This window comes from Kryptolebias marmoratus, linkage group LG4 (genome assembly GCF_001649575.2).
Source record: "Kryptolebias marmoratus isolate JLee-2015 linkage group LG4, ASM164957v2, whole genome shotgun sequence".
In the NCBI taxonomy this organism is placed as follows: Eukaryota; Metazoa; Chordata; class Actinopteri; order Cyprinodontiformes; family Rivulidae; genus Kryptolebias; species Kryptolebias marmoratus.
Genome location: NC_051433.1, coordinates 2,657,826 through 2,674,275, shown reverse-complemented (window position 1 = coordinate 2,674,275; position 16,450 = coordinate 2,657,826). Strand labels below are relative to the sequence as shown.

At 40.1% G+C, this 16,450-nt stretch overlaps 1 protein-coding gene across 2 annotated transcripts in view; it reads left to right on the top strand.

The window, feature by feature from the left end:
* Positions 1 to 16,450, top strand: part of raly (RALY heterogeneous nuclear ribonucleoprotein) — a 63,167-nt gene that overhangs the window by 27,840 nt on the left and 18,877 nt on the right. For both annotated transcript variants that reach the window (XM_037975352.1, XM_037975351.1), the window contains exon 2: positions 15,657 to 15,980. In XM_037975352.1, the coding sequence (XP_037831280.1) occupies positions 15,725 to 15,980 (256 nt within the window). In that variant the 5' untranslated portion in view covers positions 15,657 to 15,724. The remainder of the gene's footprint in view (positions 1 to 15,656; positions 15,981 to 16,450) is intronic.

The following is a 16,450-nucleotide window of genomic DNA, read 5'->3' as shown; positions in this document are numbered from 1 at the left end:
GCTCTGATAAAAATGAAACTGAATTTTCCCACATCTGTCTTCTTTGGTTTAACCCGTTCACACATGATGTTACAACAGCTGTTTATTAAAAGAGAAAGACTTTTGTTATAAATCAGAAATATCTGCTCCCATTTGCTTCTGTATTACCTTCATTTGGTAGATTTTTGGACCTTGTTATGAATTCGTATATTAGGATTTTTACCTTTGATTGGTGTTTTTATTCAGTCATAAACCAGAGATTTCATTTGCAAACTTTGCAGACTCTGTTTCCTAAACTTAAGCAGGCATTTCATTTCATAAAGTGTGCATGTGGGAACAGAAAAATGGGGGAAGATGAGGAGTAAACATGCAGATAGTTCAGTTTTACTAGTTTCACAACATGTAGCTCACCTTTGTGGCTTCGGTGATTTGTCTTATTTTTGATTGGTGATCCGTTTGTAGCATGTTTGAAAACTCCTTGGATATCAAATACTGCCTTGAGTCCATTTGATTTGGACCATTTAAAGTACATTTGTTCTTTCTTTTAAACGTTAATCTTTAAGGTGGTATCTCACAAGTCTTTGCCGGTGGTTCTTAACTTCCTCATGTGATTCCAAGAGACAACTTTTCTCTCAAAAGAGTCAAAAAGTCATCGATCTTCATCCAACCAGCAGTCGTCTCCTGAAAAGGATCTCTCCTCTGACAGAAAACGTTCAAGCTGCAGTTACTGAAAATCTGCTTACCTTCATTTTAAAAGTGAACTCCAGCAGATTCAATCATAAACGTGGGGCCAATTTAGGCAGAAGTGGGCAACAAAATAATGTGCACGGCCAAGAATACAGAAACTGGCAGCTCAAAATGAGGCATCAGAGTTCAGTGAGCTGAAAATTCACATATTTCTGTGACATTTTCCTACAGTTTTGAAAGATTTCTTGTTTTTTTTTTTACCAACAGTTGCAGCTCAGTGAGATCCCACCTTTAGTTTGGCTTATCAGCACCTCAAAGCTGAAAAAGAAATCATGAAACCAGTTTTAGTCCAAAATCTGGACAGATAATAAAACAAAATTAATTATTATTTTATCTGTTTGTTGTTTATTAATTTAAAGCTGGTTGTTTTGCTTTGAGGACATCATGGTTTGGATGGAAAAGGTCCGAGAGACACATCTTATAAGAGCAATCAGTTCAGAATAATTTAATGCTGATGATATTGGTGTACTTATTTACTCGTTTTAAATCTGAAAAATCTCCTTATTATTTGTTCCTTTATCATTAGCATTCAGTGTTCAGAGTTTTTTTTCTTTCTAATGTTTATACTCATCAAACCGTCCAATAAATTATTCCTGCACCCTCCTCGAGCCTGACCGGTCCATACGTGGAAGACGAAACGAAATTAGAAAATAATTACAAAGAAATGTGCACCGCGCTCTGCTGATGTGAATAAGAAACAGCCGATGAGCGCAGCATCGCTCATCCGTCCAGGTTGAGGTTTGATTGGAGTGGACTCCAAATGAATTAATTAGGAGGGACATAAAGAGACGCGGCTGTCAATGACAATTCACTTACAGCGCCGCTGATCTATAAGAGACAGGAAGCGCCCGGTTTCAGCTCCAGCCTCCGCATAATCCTGCTGAATTAGCACCAGAGCATGTTTTCAAGAGTAAATATGTATTTCTGAACAAAAAATTAAATCCTAATGGCGCTCGTGCGGCGTGGAAACATATAGATGGATGTTTGCTGGATGTGTGTCGATGTTTTTGATCAGAGCCCTTTAACCCATCCCTCCAGGATTTCACGGGCATTTTTTTGTGATTGTTGCGGCTAAAATGCCTGATTTCACGGGCATTTTCCTAAAAGTTGTGATTTTTTTTTACTAAAATCAATAAAAACCATAACTTTTAATATCTAAACCAAAAATACTTCCTAGTTCTGTAAGATAATTCCCAACAAACATTGACATTCTCAAAAGGTGCTTTATTTGAGAACTTTGATAGCTTCTAAACTGACATTCATGCCCATTTCTGGATTGTCCCTGGTCTGCAGCTCTCCTCACATGTTTTGCAGACACAAAGTGTTTGTCGATGCGTTTATGTTCCATGATTACACTGCAGGACGTGCAAAACAGCTGCAGCTGGGGAGGAAACTGGTTTGCTGAAATCTTTGTGGGCAAATGTGAAGCATTAGCGCACATTTTGGCTTCGGTCGCTGCTCCTGCACGCTCCCGGCATTCTGATGTTAACAGGAAGTGACGTCACGTGTCTTCTTCCTGAGTTATTTGGGCTTATTTTGTATTCCACGCTACACAAACCCACAAAGAAGACACTAGACTGCAGAAACGGTGGCGAATCACTTTAGAAACAATAAATATTGGGTTAAAGTTGTGGGAAAGTTGCGGCGTTTTGGGCAAAGTTGCAAAAAGTTGCGATTTTGCAGGGTTTGCTTGATTTTGCATTAATAGCTGCGTTCGCAACATCGCGAAATCCTGGAGGGTCTGATTAACTCTTTCTTTTTTATTCGAGTGTTGGGATTAGCTGTAGCAGGTCAAAACTGCGTTCTTCAATATTAAAACAGTTCAGTCGTGTTGTTAGTGTAGTGAAGTTTACGTGGGGATCTATCCGTTCAGTTCAGTTTTCATGATTTGGTATCATTTTGGCTGAAAGTACTCAAAACTTTATTTATAATAAACAAGCAGCCCGCCAGGCTTATAAAACACGGGAGGAAACCCTTCATAACTCAAGGATCCAAAATGCAAAGTCCAAACAGAAGTAAATAAACAGAGAACCTGACACTCCATCACTTTTTGACAGGGAAAAGAAAAGCTGCTGTTTCTGCAGATAGTTGAACTGTTTGCTGTATTTCTCTGAAGCAGCTCCGAGTCATCCAACATTCACGACCCTCAGTGACCGAGATAACGACACCAGCCCGCATTCACCACTTCTGGAGCATTTTTTTAGACCACTTCACACTGAATGAGTCCATATTCAGCCAATTAAGAACTGCCATTTCAATTAAACATGTCCGACTAAGCTCAACCTGTAGGTTTGTGTAACCTCCCATTGGCTGAAGAATAACCTTTTTTTGTCCCAGTGATTGATTGTGGGACTATAAATACAACCTTGTACTTTTTTCTTGAAGACTTTTTCTTCCCAATTACTCTGTCTTTCAGAAAATCAATGCTGAGCAGTTACTGAGGAGCTGAGGGCATCAGATCGTACCTAAAAATGTAATTCAGTTCAAACTGCGAGAGCAAAAGGATTCTGTAAGAGGTGACAGATGAGAGGAGGAGGAGGAGGAAGGCAGAAACAAGGTGAAGAATGAGGTTTTACTGTCCTGATTGTTGGGCTTTATTGGAACTTATTGTTGACTTTCATTGTGCTGATTGTCAACAGCACCAACACCTGGACGCTGTATAAAAACGTCCATTTTTACCAACACTCCCAGACGTGATTCCATTTTCTCTCCGCTGGCTTCCAGTCCGCCTTAGAATTGATTTTAAACGTTTATTGTTCACTTTTAAAGCTCTTAAAGCTCTCCGCCCCACCTTATTCAGCTGATCTAGTAGCTTTCTGTGAGTATGAGACGACCTTCAGATCAATAAATGCATCTTTACTGTCACTGATCCGGACCTTTTTAAATCTAATCTTAGAACCCGTTTATTAAGCCCGGCTTTTCTATACCTCTCTGGCATTTACGTTTTTATTGATTGTTTTTAACGTTTGCATCTTACTTGGTTTGGCTGTTGTTGAAGGCCTCTGTAAACATCAAGGGTTTTTTCTCTTTTTGGTACTCAGCACCAGTTCACTTTTGCCCCTTTCACACGGAACCCTAACAGCCCCGGCTCCACTCTACTCGGCTTGCTTTGCGAGCGTTTACATCTGCATTTTTTCAAGGCCAGTTCCTGCTTCTTTGGTCCCTGCTTCAGAGTAGTACCAGCCGGGCCGGCCCTGCTTCGTGGGCGGAGCAAGTTTAGCTCCTGTTCACTCATTGGTCGTGGGTGTGGCCAGATGCAAACATAAAGAGCGACGGTAGGAATATAAACAACAGCGTTAGCTTACCCTGCAACGTTTAGCCGTCTGTCCCCCAGCTGAAGGCGCTGTAAAGCCTGAAATCTCCGGCGGATAACAGCTGTCCTACTCCGCGCAACAATCGCAGCATCCAAGCATTTCTTCCACTGCGCCTCTCTTCCTGAAGTCTCAGGAGAATCCCCATAAGTTTATAAAACAGCAACAACACAGGGCCAACATTGTCCATAGCGCTTTAGCTGTTTACACAACTTGGGCTAAGTTTCGGTAGCGCACCCCCCGCTCCGCGGCCCCGCCCCTCGCAACACGAGGAGGCGTTCCTCTGCTACAGACCAAACTGGCCGGTGTGAACAGGATGCATTCTTTATCGAGCCGAGTAGAGCCGGACTTCTGAAATAGAGCCGGTGTAAAAGGGGCATTTGTGGTGCTACCTTCGTACCAAAAGCTTCCTGGACCAGAGCAAAGAACCACTTTTGTTGAGTTTATGGAGACCAAGAACCGAAATGAAGTCAGTCTGTTTAATTAAAGACAGAACAATAAATCAGCTAAACTTCAACATGAAGAAAAAGTAGAATTAACTAATTAATGACTCAAGTTGATTGGTTCTCATCTTCCTGCTGCTTATTTTAATACCAGCAGTCATTTAGTGGACGTTGCTGAGCTCAACATGTTTTTAAATGTTGTTTTTATTATTTTACCACTCAGAGTTTATAAATCAGAGACAGGAAATGTTGATCTGTTGTTTTAAACCAGCCTCGTTCTGGTGACATAAAGACATGTTTGCAGGAATTATGAGACAAATATCACGATCTGTGCAGACAAACCGCCTCCCTGCTCCTCTGCAGAAACTCAAAATGAAGCGTAACAGAAGCTTAAAGGCTTAGCATTTAGGGAAGGAACTTTCATTAGTTTTAATTCAAGATGGCCGCCACAGCTACACGTCGCAAGATGTGATGACGCTTGTTGTGTATGTTGAAGATGATCCTCAGCTAAATGACCTCTTTATCTGTAATTTAGAGTAAGTTATAGAAATTTATGTGTTTAGAGAGGTTGATTAGCTGTGGCGGCCATCTTGAATTGGGTCGGCTCCAAAGCTTTCTTTCTGAAAGTTTCATTTAAATCTGCCGAGTTGTTCGTGAGAGAGATTGCAAACAGCTACTACCACACCAAACGGCCATAACTGACCTGTTTTCAGCCACTTCAGCTGTTTCTGCATGTAAAAAAATGCATGAAAGCTTTTAATTTAAGGACACATTAACCATCAATAGAACTGCAGATTTTGTTTCTTAATTTGTGTTTTTTGTTTGGTCCGGTCTTCAAGACTTAGCAATCAGTATCTATGTTTAGTTTGAGATTTCTGTTAGAAGGAGAAGAAATAGAGAAGAGTTCAGGTTTGAGCAAATATGATGAAATTAAGACGGCTGAGTCATTTTTAAATGCTGAAGAAAATGCAAAACAACTTAAAGTGACTCATGTGAAACAAGAACACGCTCGTTATTTTGAGGAACTTTTAGCGTCGTGTCACAGTTTACGTATTATTCTTTGTCAGCACTGAATTTCCTGTTTTATCGATGAAGCTGAGTGTATAATGGCCGGGAGTTAAAGAGAAGGAACAGGAAGTTCTGGATGGGAGGAGGAGGAGGAGGAGGAGGAGAGTCAGAGCTGGAGTGAAGGAGGTATCGATTTCCTATAGAGGCTCTTTAATCAGAAGCAGTACTGACACATCTTTAAGGACTGTGTGTGTGTGTGTGTGTGTGTGTGTGTGTGTGTGTGTGTGTGTGTGTGTGTGTGCGGGGCAAAGCTCATTTAAATTACACTTCATCTTTTTCCCTGTGGACACCTCAGGTTTATGTGTGGGCTTCGTGCTGCTTTGTGTTCCCTTGTTTGTGTGTTTCCTTATTATGTGAAGTGTGTGTGTGTGTGTGTGTGTGTGTGTGTGTGTGTGTGTGGGCAGGCAGAGATAGATAGATGAGGCTGCCCAGTAGATGGATGAGTGGAACAACCAGTCGTTCATCATCTGGAGAACAAGGAAGGAAGGAAGGAAACCTTGTGATGGAAAAGGGACTCGGAGATGGGGAGGATGAAGGGGAACACAAGAAGGTAGAGAAAATGGGAGAAAAGATGACAAAAAAAGTGTTAAAAATTTTAAAAACGGGAGCAAAACAGATGGGTGTAAAGGGAAGAGGCAGAGAAGAGGATTAAAAAAGGAGAAAGAAAGTATTGTGATTAAAAAAAAGGCTGTGGAGACGAAGCAATAAAAGAAGAAGAAGAAAAAAAAATCAACATTTTAACAAACAGCTGAGTGAAAAGAACAGATTTGTTATTAAAAGTGGTCAAATGAAACTGCTGCTCCTAACAGAGAGAAAAGTCAACGTTTTCAACCTTTTTTCTTTATTTTTGAATCGTCAGGAAGATATTTGCAGCCGGGACACCAGATGCCACTCACCGCTGCGGGATCAGATTTTATCTGACTTCTTCTCTGTTAGTCAGGAAACAAAACTTTACTTTCTTCCTGAACTTTATCAGGTAGTTTTGGTTCCTAAGCAAAGACTTTTAAAGTAAATACCATGAAGAAGAATCATTTTGGGTCCCGTTTTTGTCAGACATTGATTTCAGAAGGAAATCATGTCACTGAGACAAAGTCTTTGAGGGAAAAGGGACTGTCTGAGAACGGGGAGATGAGATTCATTTATCTCATCAACAAGGTTTGCTCAAGACAAAAGTCTGACTGAACAGACTAAATGTGTCTGAGGTTTTTAGCTCGTGTTCGGCTTGTTTTGACTTCTTCAGCTCATCCTAGCAGCTCAGCTTTCACAGACAGGATCTTTAAACTCCAGTCGGCTGCAGCTGGAGGAGGATACATTCATTCGTGAGGCTTCATTTAATGAAACGTTGATCCTGTTATTAATTGCCTACCTGAGCTGGTAGCGAGCTGAAGTTGGGGGGCTGCAGCGAGTGCAGAAAAGAAAACAATGCGGTATCGATCTCTCCATCGGCTGTCCTGATTCCAGGAACAACAGTTCATTAATGCGGTCTAAGAGGGACGATCTGTCTCTATTACTGCCTGTTGGCCTGCATGGCAATGATTTATAGGCAACCTGTGGAGGCAGCGGAGACAGCTGAGCAGGGATGGAAGAGTCCACCGAGGCACAGCAAACAGTAAACTGAGGGCTGTAAAGCATGAAGGTCTCACCATTAAATGCCCTCATTTTGTCACAATTCTTTTCTCAGAGTCGCTGAACTTTTGATACGTGGTTATTATCCGTCTCGCAGCTGTCTTCTAAAGTGGCACTTTAAAAGGTACCGGAGATGAACTGACTTGTTAGTTGTGCAGCAGAAAAATAAAACTATTGATGTGTCCTGTGCTCACTTTTGTTGCTCCTTTTTCTTTTAGATTTATCAGCGTTTATCAGAGTCAGAACTCTTCTTCTACTATCGGTCTGTAAACATCTGGACCTGAGGTTGTCCCATTCTGTCTGTTCAACAGTCCTGGATGGGAGCAGATGTTCTAAAACCTGTATAAACTGTCCTGCATTGATGGAGCCTTTCCAGATGTGTAAGCTGCACATTTCAGAGTCACTAATGCACCCCCATACCATCAGAGAGGCAGGCTGGATGGTTCCTCTCCTCTTTAATACGGAGGACGTGGCGTTTCGGTTTTTCTGACCACAGATCAGTTTTCTGCTTTGCTTCATTCCATTTTAGATTACTGAACTGGCGAACCTTTGCCCATCTTGACTTCTGACAGATTCAGCCTCTAAAATCCTCTTACTGACCTGTTACCAATTAGCCTAATTAGTTTCTTATTTGTACCACCTACTTTATATCCTTTCGTTGTCCCTGGCCCATTTTTTTTAGATGTGTTGCTGCCATAAAATGTGAAATTACTTTATTTTTTAAAAACAAATGGTACAGTATTTTAGTTTGAGTTTATTGTGATTCATTGGGAATAAAACGTGGGTTGATGAGGTTTGCGAATATTCAAATTCTGCTTTTTATTTACATTTTAAACAACATCCCAACATTTTTAGGTTGCATTTCCACTTTTGCTTGTCTCTATAGAGTCTCACTAATTTTAGCGCTGCAGCATTAATCAAAGGGAAAATAATGAATAAAATATAAAAGTTTCTCCTCGAGCTGATCTTATCAAAGTCTGATGTTCAAAACATTTCAGGAGTGATTTTGTGATGGAAGGCTTAAAATGTCCACTTCAAAATAAATCAGTAAATGAAGGTTTTATTTACTACCTGCCAGATGAGTATCAGTGCTGTTTAGTTGTCTTTCTGTAGATCAACATCATTTTTCTAATATATAAAATGTAAGAAGTTGGACTGCAGTATTTGTCTTTTTTTCATTTATTCATTTTTATTCCATCTTAGTCCTGACGTGTGACTTTGGTGCATGTTTGTGGATTTTTCAGCCTGTTTCCATGTGTGTGTGTGTGTGTGTGTGTGTGTGTTCTAGCCTGGCCTGCAGCCTCGCTCAGGGGGCTTCCAGCTCAACTCCTCAGTTATGCTGAGAGCCAAGAAGCCGGCTGTGAATCTGCGTGCCCTTCACGGATACGAGTTTATCCTTTTGCTACAGCTGTCACCTCAAGCAATAATTCAGTGTGTGTGTGTGTGTGTGTGTGTGGGGGGCAACATGAATGAATGCTGGTTAAGAAATAGGTTATAGAGTACCTTATAAATAAGTAAAAAGTTTAATGAGCGTATTTTCTGTTGCTGTAAAGCTTAAACACAAGGGAACATTCGCAGTATTTGCTTTATTTTTCTTTTTAACATGTTAACATATAAAACATCATCTCCACTGCAGCCGACTCAAACCATCCAGGGTTTTTTTTGCTCTCACATTGCAACAGAAATATTTGTGTTCTTGGGCGATGATGAAATTTTGCGTTCAAAGGTCACGGAGGGGTCAAGACCAGAGCCTCAGGCAAAATGAACGTCGTGGGCTTGGAAACACTTTGACACGGAACCACAGATTCTCTGCAGTTTACAGCAGAAACACTCTGACAAGGCAGGTTTCCACAAAAAATACAAAAAAAATATTAACAAATAACAAATAAGTCCTTGTATAACTTGCTGCCATGCAAGTTGGGCGATCATGTAACCGCCTGCAGATGTTTGCCTCTCTTTAGCTCTCTGCAGCTTCACCTTTTTGAAATTGTTTTCTTCAGTTTAGCTGAACTCCTGGGTTTTCTGCATGTGAATCCCATTTCTTCCAGTTAGTGACTCTTATTTGTGCACGATTTTGTTTGTTTGTTTTTGAAACTATATATATTTTTTGGTTTTATCTCACTGGGCTGCAGCAGCTGGCGACGAGTTGGCAAACTGCATCTCACAAGGAAGTCTCAAAAAACGTCTTAAAATGGTTGCAGTACCGATATCACAACGATGCCTGATGCCCACAGCTGGTTTAGATGTAAGTGATGACAGAAGACTGAGTTTATAACAACTGATACAACTTAAAACAATACCACACATGACAACTTTTACTAATATCGTGCAGCCCTACTTCACATTATTTAGGTTTACAACAAATCTTTTGGATTAGGAATGCATATTTGCCACTTAAATCATAGTTCAGAAATTATCTTCATCAACCTGTGGCTTTAAACCGGTTTCTCTCTGAAACAGGAGGAAAATAGTTTCTTTATTGTGCCACGTTTGTTCAGGTCTGTCTCACTATCTCTGCCAAACACACTTTCTCTTTTTCTTGCAGACGTTCACAGAGAACGGGACTGAAAAAGGGGTTGAGTTCATGTTTTGCAGCTGAAGTCCTTTTCCTCCGTAGTTCAGCTGTGAATACACAAAACAAACACACGTCCTCATTTGATGTGGCACTGATGAGATCACCTGCTTCCTCCAGTGCCTTGAAATCTCTGTGACTAAAAGGTGATTCATGATCCTCCAACATACAAGCAGCATACATTTATTATGGAAATTATTGTTTATATATTGTGCATTCTGCTCTCTCTCTCGACACACGTTCTTCTTGTATTTATGCAGTAATGATGCAGATGCATCTGTACATTTTACTAAAACATATATGCAAAGATCCTGCATCGACTCGCTGAAGAGTTTGCAAAAGAAATCTCCACTGGATTCATGAAAGGCGCAGCTTTTGGTTTACTGCTTTGTTTACGTTCCAACCCTCGGCGATGGTCATGAAACATGCATCGTGACCAAAACAACTAGACCTCAGACACGAAATGAGCCTCCACTGTCGGGGGGTGTTAGGGTTAGCTTTAAGGTTTCTGCCTTAAAGCATTTATTTATGATTCATTCCAGTTGAATGAAACATAAATGTGGATAAGGTGGGAGTGACGTGGGCAGGGGTGGACGAAAAAATAATGTGCATGGCCAAGAATACAGTTTGTCATGGCAAAAAGATAAGGGAAGTTTGTTTATTTTTTATTAGTTTGTTAGAAAGAAATGTAAAGCAGAACATCCCAGGGATGAGACAGATCCGAGCAGCAGAATCTGACTCACCCAGATTGTGAAAAAAGGCTTTTTAATAAGAAAGAACAAGGCCACCAGTTCCATCGTACCTGGAAGGCTGTATCCCTTTAAGAGCAACATGACCAGGCATCAGACTGACAACTGATATACTCCACAAGACAATTCATTACCCCTAATGAGGAGATCTCAGCCTATCAGAATCTTATTTTCCAAAAACTGTTCGTTCAAAACGTGGCTGCATGGTTTGATGAAGATAGAGTAGAGTGATTGCTCCTCCTCGTCAAAAGGTGTCAGCGGAGGTGGTTATGGCTCGTCCCAGACCCCAGGGCAGACCCAGGATCTGCTGGAAGGATGTTTGGGTTTCCCTCCTGGTCCTGATGCTGTCATGATCTGACCACAGACAAGCAGCAGAACGGAAGGATATCTCTATAGTTATTTTCTAAAGAAAACTTTGTCCTGTTTTGGGTCAAACATGTTGAGCACATCGCTGTTTTAAAGGTTCAGTGGTGTTTGTGACGTTTGTCAACCTCCGAGTCGTGCCATCAGAATTATTAGCTGTGAGATTATTGACTGGAAGGCCGGTGGATCGATTCTGTCACCATCTGAGGAAAGGGGCTTCAGTCCCACGGCTCCAACTGTCTTGTCTGCTCTGTTTAACATTATGAAGTGTTGCTCCGCCAGTTCCCAGCTGATGAAATGACCTTTTCTCACCGGGGGCAGATTCTCTTCTCATCTTCAAAACCAAAAGCTCAGATTTTTTTTAATGATGTTCTTCACATTTCTGCGGTTTCCCCTCAGGTATTTGTACATATGTACAATCGGGAAAAGGAGTTCAAACACCTCCTCTTTCAAGGATTCCTCTCATAATGCAGTGTAAGATGTGGCTTTTTATTTAATATCTGCCTGTTAGATGGGTGTAATTTGACTTGACATTTAGAAATCCACTTGCAGTCTTGACTTTTAAAGACACTAAAATGGATAAAATGATCAGGTTCAGTGAAGTGCAACAGAATAAAGTTTCCTTTTAACCTTTACTCTGCATTGCAGTAAATGGTTTCCAACATGTCCCTGAATTCCTTTTATATGCCACCAAGAAAAGGGCAACAACTTGCTGTTTGTGTCGTTAACACGCTTAGATCTGTATCATCAGGAACAAATCAATCGTTTTGGAAGAAATGCTCCAATTTCCCATATTTTTGAGGCAAATCTTTGGCAGTAATTTGCTATAAATTACCAGAAAGTTAGAAATCAGAACAAAATCTGTTTGTTTATAAATGTCCACATGCTGAATAAGTCTTTTTGAAACGCAGGAAATGTCTGTAGGTTCGGTTTGTGCAAAGAAAAATGGACACATTGAAACATTTCAAAGGATCTGACCTGTTGGGTGAATTTTCCAGGTTATAGTTTTTGCCTGCAGAGGTAAACAAAACAATGATATTTGTTTCTTATTATTTTTTCTACAGCTTTGCTGCTTCTTGGTGTGGTCACGTTGCAATGCAAAACAAAGATTCTTAGTCGTTTGTTGTTAAAATAACTGGTAAGATAACTGGCATTCAGCAAATATCCCTGTCAGACATTTTGAAATATTAAAAAACGCAAACCTGGTTTTAGGCTGCAATGGGAAAAATTTGTTCTTCTTTCATTTGGTTAAAGGAACTGTAGGAAATTTCATTTGTTCCAAGTATAATAAATAATTAAATGCACATAATCAGCCAAAACCCGTCTTAAATATCCATTTTTTGCTTATTTTGTTACTAATAAAATTTTATAGGATTTTTAAGTGAGAACAGCAGCTCACCCTGCAGAGTTTTTTTAAATTACGACCTATTTGTTTGTAAAACTGTATTCTTGGCCATGCGAATGATTTAATTACCCACATCCTACCTGCCTCAGCACACCTTGTACCAACCTTGGCAGCTGCCTCCAAGTTTACGATTAAATCCACCGGAGGACACTGTCGAAATGAAGAAAGGCCGAACAGGACCAGTTTTTAATTTAATGCTTTACTTTTATGTTACCTCGGATGTTTGCAGAATACAGCTGAATTACGAAGGGTTTGGGACACCTGCAGAAAGTCTGCAACTACTTTTAAAAGAAAATCTGTTGCACAATCTTCTTTTTTTTAACCCAAAAATCTCAAAATAACCCAAATTATTATATCTTTGGGAGTATGTTTGTGTTGTTTTTTATCTCCTTTACCTCTAAAACAGTGTTGCATTCTTGCACAATGACAAATAAAGCAATCCTTTCAAATTGTAAAGCTGTAGTGAAGGATTCAAACACCTCCTGGGTCACCTGATGGCCCACCTGCTTTCCTGAAGTGACTCAGAGCTGTCCATGTCTGCTTAAATCAACCAGAACGCTTGTTATCAATCTCACTAAGCTCCTGATCTTGTTTCCACTTTATTCTCCGGCTGCAGACAAATGTGGGAGTTTTTGTTAAGTTTTCACCCAGTGGGATGTTCCGACTCTCAACTCATCTGTGTTTATGCATAGCTGCCATAATTATGTTTTGATTGTCTCTAAAATCTTTAGCACCCAGATCTATTTAAATTCTTACTATAATGTGTTTTCTGCCCGCTGAAGACTGTTGCATTTATAATAAGTTTCTTATATTCTGACTCATGTGTCAGTTTTCACTCCCACTGATATGCCATCAATAGTTCAGATGAATCATTCCCTCGTTCGCATGCGTTTTTTGGCTCTCTGGTTTTATTTGATGTAACTGAATATCAAGTATAACGAAGTGGCAATAAAACAAATCAAAGTGAGTCATCATCCCTCCGAGCTTCGTGGGAAAAGCAGACAGGATGTCGGTGACATTTCTTTAGCTCATTTGAGACAGCAGGATTGTCATCGTCATCGGTTTGTTTTATTGTTCCCACCATGACCTGCACTTGTCTGTTAATCTGTAGTTTTTAAGGCTCATGGTCCACAAATGATCTGCAGCAGGAAGCGGGAAGATTGATTTTCCTTGAGACTTGTCTGCCCTATCATAAGATAAGATTTCTGCACATTTTCATTTTTGAAACTTCATACGTTTGTAGATGCAAATTTCCAAATTTCTCGTTTGGTTTTTGGCCCATTTTAACATTTAAACACAAAGGTTTCATGTAAATTCTAATTAAACATAAAAAAGACTACATTTTCTTAATAGAATTTACCCGTTATACTTCCTGTTCTTTCACCCGAGTACCATCTAATCATAAAACCTCAAGAAATGAGCGTGCACGTGTCTGTGGTTTTCTAAGATTTAACTCAAAAACAAAGATGGCAAACCTAAAATATTAAATTCAAAGGTTGTAGTAAATAAAGCAACAGCTAATTTCTAACAAATTCCATTTTTTATTTATAATCAATTAGAGATAAATTGATTATTAGGCCGACTGACTTTATTAAAACAATGCTAACCACTTTTAAAAATCTGTACATATTCCATAAATTACCAAGTAGGAAAATAAAGCTGCAGCAGCAGCTGCTACAGCCATCTCTCTGTAGCCCACAGTTGAGGTTTTTAAAGTCTGAATGCTTTTATTTATATTAGTTTTAAGTTTACAAGTTCTTTCCAAGGGTTGTTAATTCTATATTTATTTAAGTTAAGCAGCTATTATTGATATAATTATGATAAAATAAAAGTGGGTTGTAAATCGGCTGCCCTGATTTGTGAAGATCAGCATCGTCCACAGATCGGTCGACCTCTATTAAAATTGCTTTAAATTCAATTAAACTTTTTAGAAGAAATGATAAACTGACACCAGTTTACGCAGCTGTTCTGCAGACATTATTAATTAATTACATTACTCGTAATTGTTGTATTACTTTAAAAAAAGGGAGGGTGTTGATGTCAACCTGCTGCTGTGAAGCCTCTGAGCCATCAAGGGAGGTAGTCACAGAGCTGAGTTGGCGAGTAAGTGCCTTATTCTCACATTTTTTTAATTTCATTGAATTTAATTGGTATGTTACTTGAGGAAAAAACGAGTATTTATCGTTTAAAGTAAAAACATTTTCATTTAGGTGGTTCTTTTGATTAAAGTGAAAGAATTCCCGCAGAAATACGTCAAATATCAGACGTCGTGGGACGAGTTCAGGGATCGAATCCCGTTTGTCCCATCTGGAAGACATGGCCGACGCCCTGAGAGGAACTGTTGTAGAGTAACTCCACCTTCATCATTTTTATTTGTGTGTGTGTGTGTGTGTGTTTTATTATTGCTGTGTCCTCCACATTTTTCATTACCAGTCTGTTGTTGTGTTCACTGTTTTCTCCTGCTTCTGTGTAACCGCCTTCATCTTTTATTTTATTTTAAGTATTTTTTTTGCTCCTTAGTTTACTTTCCTCTCTCTGAAATGTACATTTCTTTACTGCCCTTCTGATTACTTCTACCTCCATCGCTCCCCTGGTTAAAATCCCTCACTTTGTGTCAGTTTCCTCCAATTATCCCTTATCTTTGCTCCTCTTCTCTGATGTCCTTCATCTTTTTCCGTCCTATTGAATCTTCTCAGCTTGTGCTCATTAGTTATCGAGCTGGAATGCTACAAGATGAGGATGGAGTGGGTTACGTTTGGCAAATTCTGCTCTGATCGACTGATCTTGTGTCTCCGATAAAGGAACAGCTGTTGGGGCTGCTGCCGTTTGCCTGATCAGAGCAAACCTGCTGGTCATTATAAGTTTTCTTTTCGCATTCAGATCTGTCTGGAACTGTTCATTCCTTTTCAATTACAGGACTTCTGCTAGCAGAGTTGTCAGAAAAAAAAAACCTGAAGTGCTGCCAGTTGCAAAATGTTATTCTCTGTTTATCGGAGCACTGCATGAGTCGAGGTAAAGGTGGGTCTTTGGTTAGTAGTTTTGCAGTTTCTCTGCTTCTCTTTCGGTGTTTATTGTAAAGTAAAATCTCTCACTGTAGACTGACTGCTTCGGTTCCTGCAATGCAAAAAGAAATCTGAGTCTCAAACAACCAGCATATTGTGGTTTATGTTTCTGTGAAAAGATGTGTCAGAACCAGGCGTAGTTCAACCAGCTTTAAGTGCTGTTTGTCTAAACAAATGTTTCTACTGATTAGTGCTTTTCCAACTGGTTTGCTGATTATGGATCAGTCATAAACACAACCCTCCTGTGGCTCTCTGTCAGATGGTTTAATATAACTGCCTCCCATTATTGGACCTCTGAGACCAACTACAGTTGTTTTTCTCTTCCTTCCAGAACTGAATTCCAACCTTCTGCCTCGTCTGATAAATTCATCCGCTGGACAAGTCGTCTACCTCCCCAGCATGTCGCTGAAGGTCCAGACCAGTAACGTGACCAACAAGACAGACCCCAAGTCCATCAACTCCCGGGTGTTTATCGGCAACCTGAACACAGCCGTGGTGAACAAGTCAGACGTTGAAAGCATCTTTTCCAAGTACGGCCGGGTGTTGGGATGCTCCGTGCACAAAGGCTACGCCTTCGTTCAGTACGCCAGCGAGAGGCATGCCCGGGGGGCCGTGGTGGGAGAGAATGGCAGGGTGCTCGCCGGCCAGACGCTGGGTGAGTTCGTGGGATTCTGCATCATTTAAAGCTCTGTTTAACACAAAAATAAGAATGTGACGCACGTGACAGTTTTGTCAAACAAGAGGTTTTGATTTTATGACTTGCCCTCCTGCAGTTGCAAAGACCAGTTTCCTCTATAAAAACCTTCAGCAGGACAGTGATGGTTTTTCAGGGTCTTGGTCAGATCTTCAGCAACATATTAAGGTCAAGGGTCGTATCCAAACTAATCACTCATTATCCCCCTGCACATCAGTTACAATGAAGACTTAATTAAAATAGAAGCATTTATTTAAAACAAGTGGCTTGAATGTGTATATGACATGTATTTGTGTGGGTGTGTAAATCCATGGGGATCAGCCTCATCTGAAGCAGCAGAGGACTCAGGGCACAACCATGATGACTCACTGAAATGACATGAATTAGTTTCTATGAATGTTGATTCAAAACACAAGATTTTAGCAGAGATT